Here is a 1,804-nt window from a genome sequence, read left to right on the forward strand (position 1 = left end):
AATACATAATTAAAATACCTTTTTAAAAATAAGTATTACTTTTATTACACAAAATCTACAACAACATTATAAGTAAAAACAGATATTGGGGTGGTATTTAGGGCAAAAGTTTACTGCCCCACCCCAGATTTACTTTACCACTAAACATTTTAATCAACAATTTTAACGTTTTGTGTGTTATTCATGCAGTGTATAACTGTGTAGCCACTTTCACTTCGTCATCAATGTTGGATTTAACTTTAGGTAAATAGTATATTGTAATAATCAATATAGGAGTACTCATGTTAATATTGAAGGACTTGAGCTCTTGACAGAGTGAGTGTGTGGTCCTTAAAAGGACCTTTGGTTTTTTTTCTCTAAAGACACAGAATGAGCGCTTTAACCTCCGAAGCCGTACAGAGTGCGTCCCTGTCTCTTCAGAGCATACACCACATCCATGGCGGTCACCGTCTTTCTCTTGGCGTGCTCGGTGTAGGTGACGGCATCACGGATGACGTTCTCCAGGAAGACCTTCAACACACCGCGGGTCTCCTCGTAGATCAGACCGGAGATGCGCTTCACTCCACCACGGCGAGCCAGACGGCGGATAGCGGGCTTGGTGATTCCCTGGATGTTATCACGGAGAACTTTACGGTGACGCTTAGCGCCTCCTTTACCCAGTCCTTTTCCTCCCTTTCCTCTGCCAGACATCCTGATATTTCAGACAGTAAATGATCAGTGTACCAAAAACAGAACAGATAAGCCTGGTTCCTGTAGGGACAGCTCAGGACTAGCAGTCCTCTCCAGTCCCTGTTTTCCAATTGGAGTTGGTCTGGGCTGGGGGATTGGATGGGAAGAAGAGGTTACCAAGTTCACCATTAATTCACCATTAATTCACCATCACCTCACCTCAATCACCATAATTTTTTAATTTTCAATTTTCTTTTTTTTTTTTTCTTTTTCTTTCCTTTTATCCCCATTTTCTTGATTATAATAAAAGTGGTACAAATAATAAAAGAACACCACAATTGCCCCATAATTAAAAATAAAAGAGAGTCTGATAATAAAAAGAATAAAACGAATAAATAATTAAATAAAAACTTTTACGATAAGAACCTTAAAAATTAAAAATTGTAGCCCTTAAAATACTATGTAATGGTGTCAGTCTTCTGTGTCAGTACTTCAGTAAGACAGACAGGGGAGTGCTACAGAGGTATCTTGGTGGGTCAGTCTTTTCCTCCTGTATGGTCTGTTGTAATGAAGGATTGTTTTCAGCTCTTTGTAGATATTTTCTTCCCAGGACGGCAATTCTTTCCTGCAGGGTCATGAGGCCAGATAGTTTGTGGGTGTATTTATTGCTTGTATATTTTGGTAGTCTGTAGCACATTTTTATGGCGATGTTTTGGACAACCTGGAGTTTTGTGAGCTGTGTTGTCCCTACGTTGCACCAGGCAGGCACTGCATATTCAAACAGTGGTCTGATGTATGACTGATACACCCTCACAGCTGTTTCAGGATTGGCTCCTCCTTGTTTTCTGCAGAGCACTTTCAGGTGGTTGAGTCTCCTTCGCGCCTCTTTTTCAATTTCAGCTATGTGTGCTGTCCATTGCATATTTTCTTGAAATGTTACACCTAGAAATTTTGCTGTGGGGGTGGTCTGGAGAGTTTGTCCATATAGGTTAAGATTTACCTGCTTATTTTTACGAGAATGTTTAGAAAAGAGCACACACTGTGTTTTTGAGGGGTTTAGTTTGACCCTCCACATATTTGCCCAGGATTCCATCTCAGTGATGCTTCTCTGAAGTTTTTTTGCAGCATGTTAAAG

At 40.2% G+C, this 1,804-nt stretch overlaps 1 protein-coding gene across 1 annotated transcript; it reads right to left on the reverse strand.

Annotated features, from left to right (window-relative positions):
* Nucleotides 1-328: 328 nt before the first annotated feature.
* On the reverse strand, nt 329-736 carry LOC146330801 (histone H4). Its single transcript, XM_084714311.1, has one exon. It carries the CDS (start codon nt 688-690, stop codon nt 379-381), a length of 312 nt encoding a protein of 103 aa, XP_084570437.1. The 5' UTR covers nt 691-736; the 3' UTR covers nt 329-378.
* Nucleotides 737-1,804: the final 1,068 nt, after the last annotated feature.

Source organism: Lutjanus erythropterus, chromosome 3, assembly GCF_056507025.1.
Source record: "Lutjanus erythropterus isolate fLutEry1 chromosome 3, fLutEry1.hap2, whole genome shotgun sequence".
Taxonomy (NCBI): Eukaryota; Metazoa; Chordata; class Actinopteri; order Lutjaniformes; family Lutjanidae; genus Lutjanus; species Lutjanus erythropterus.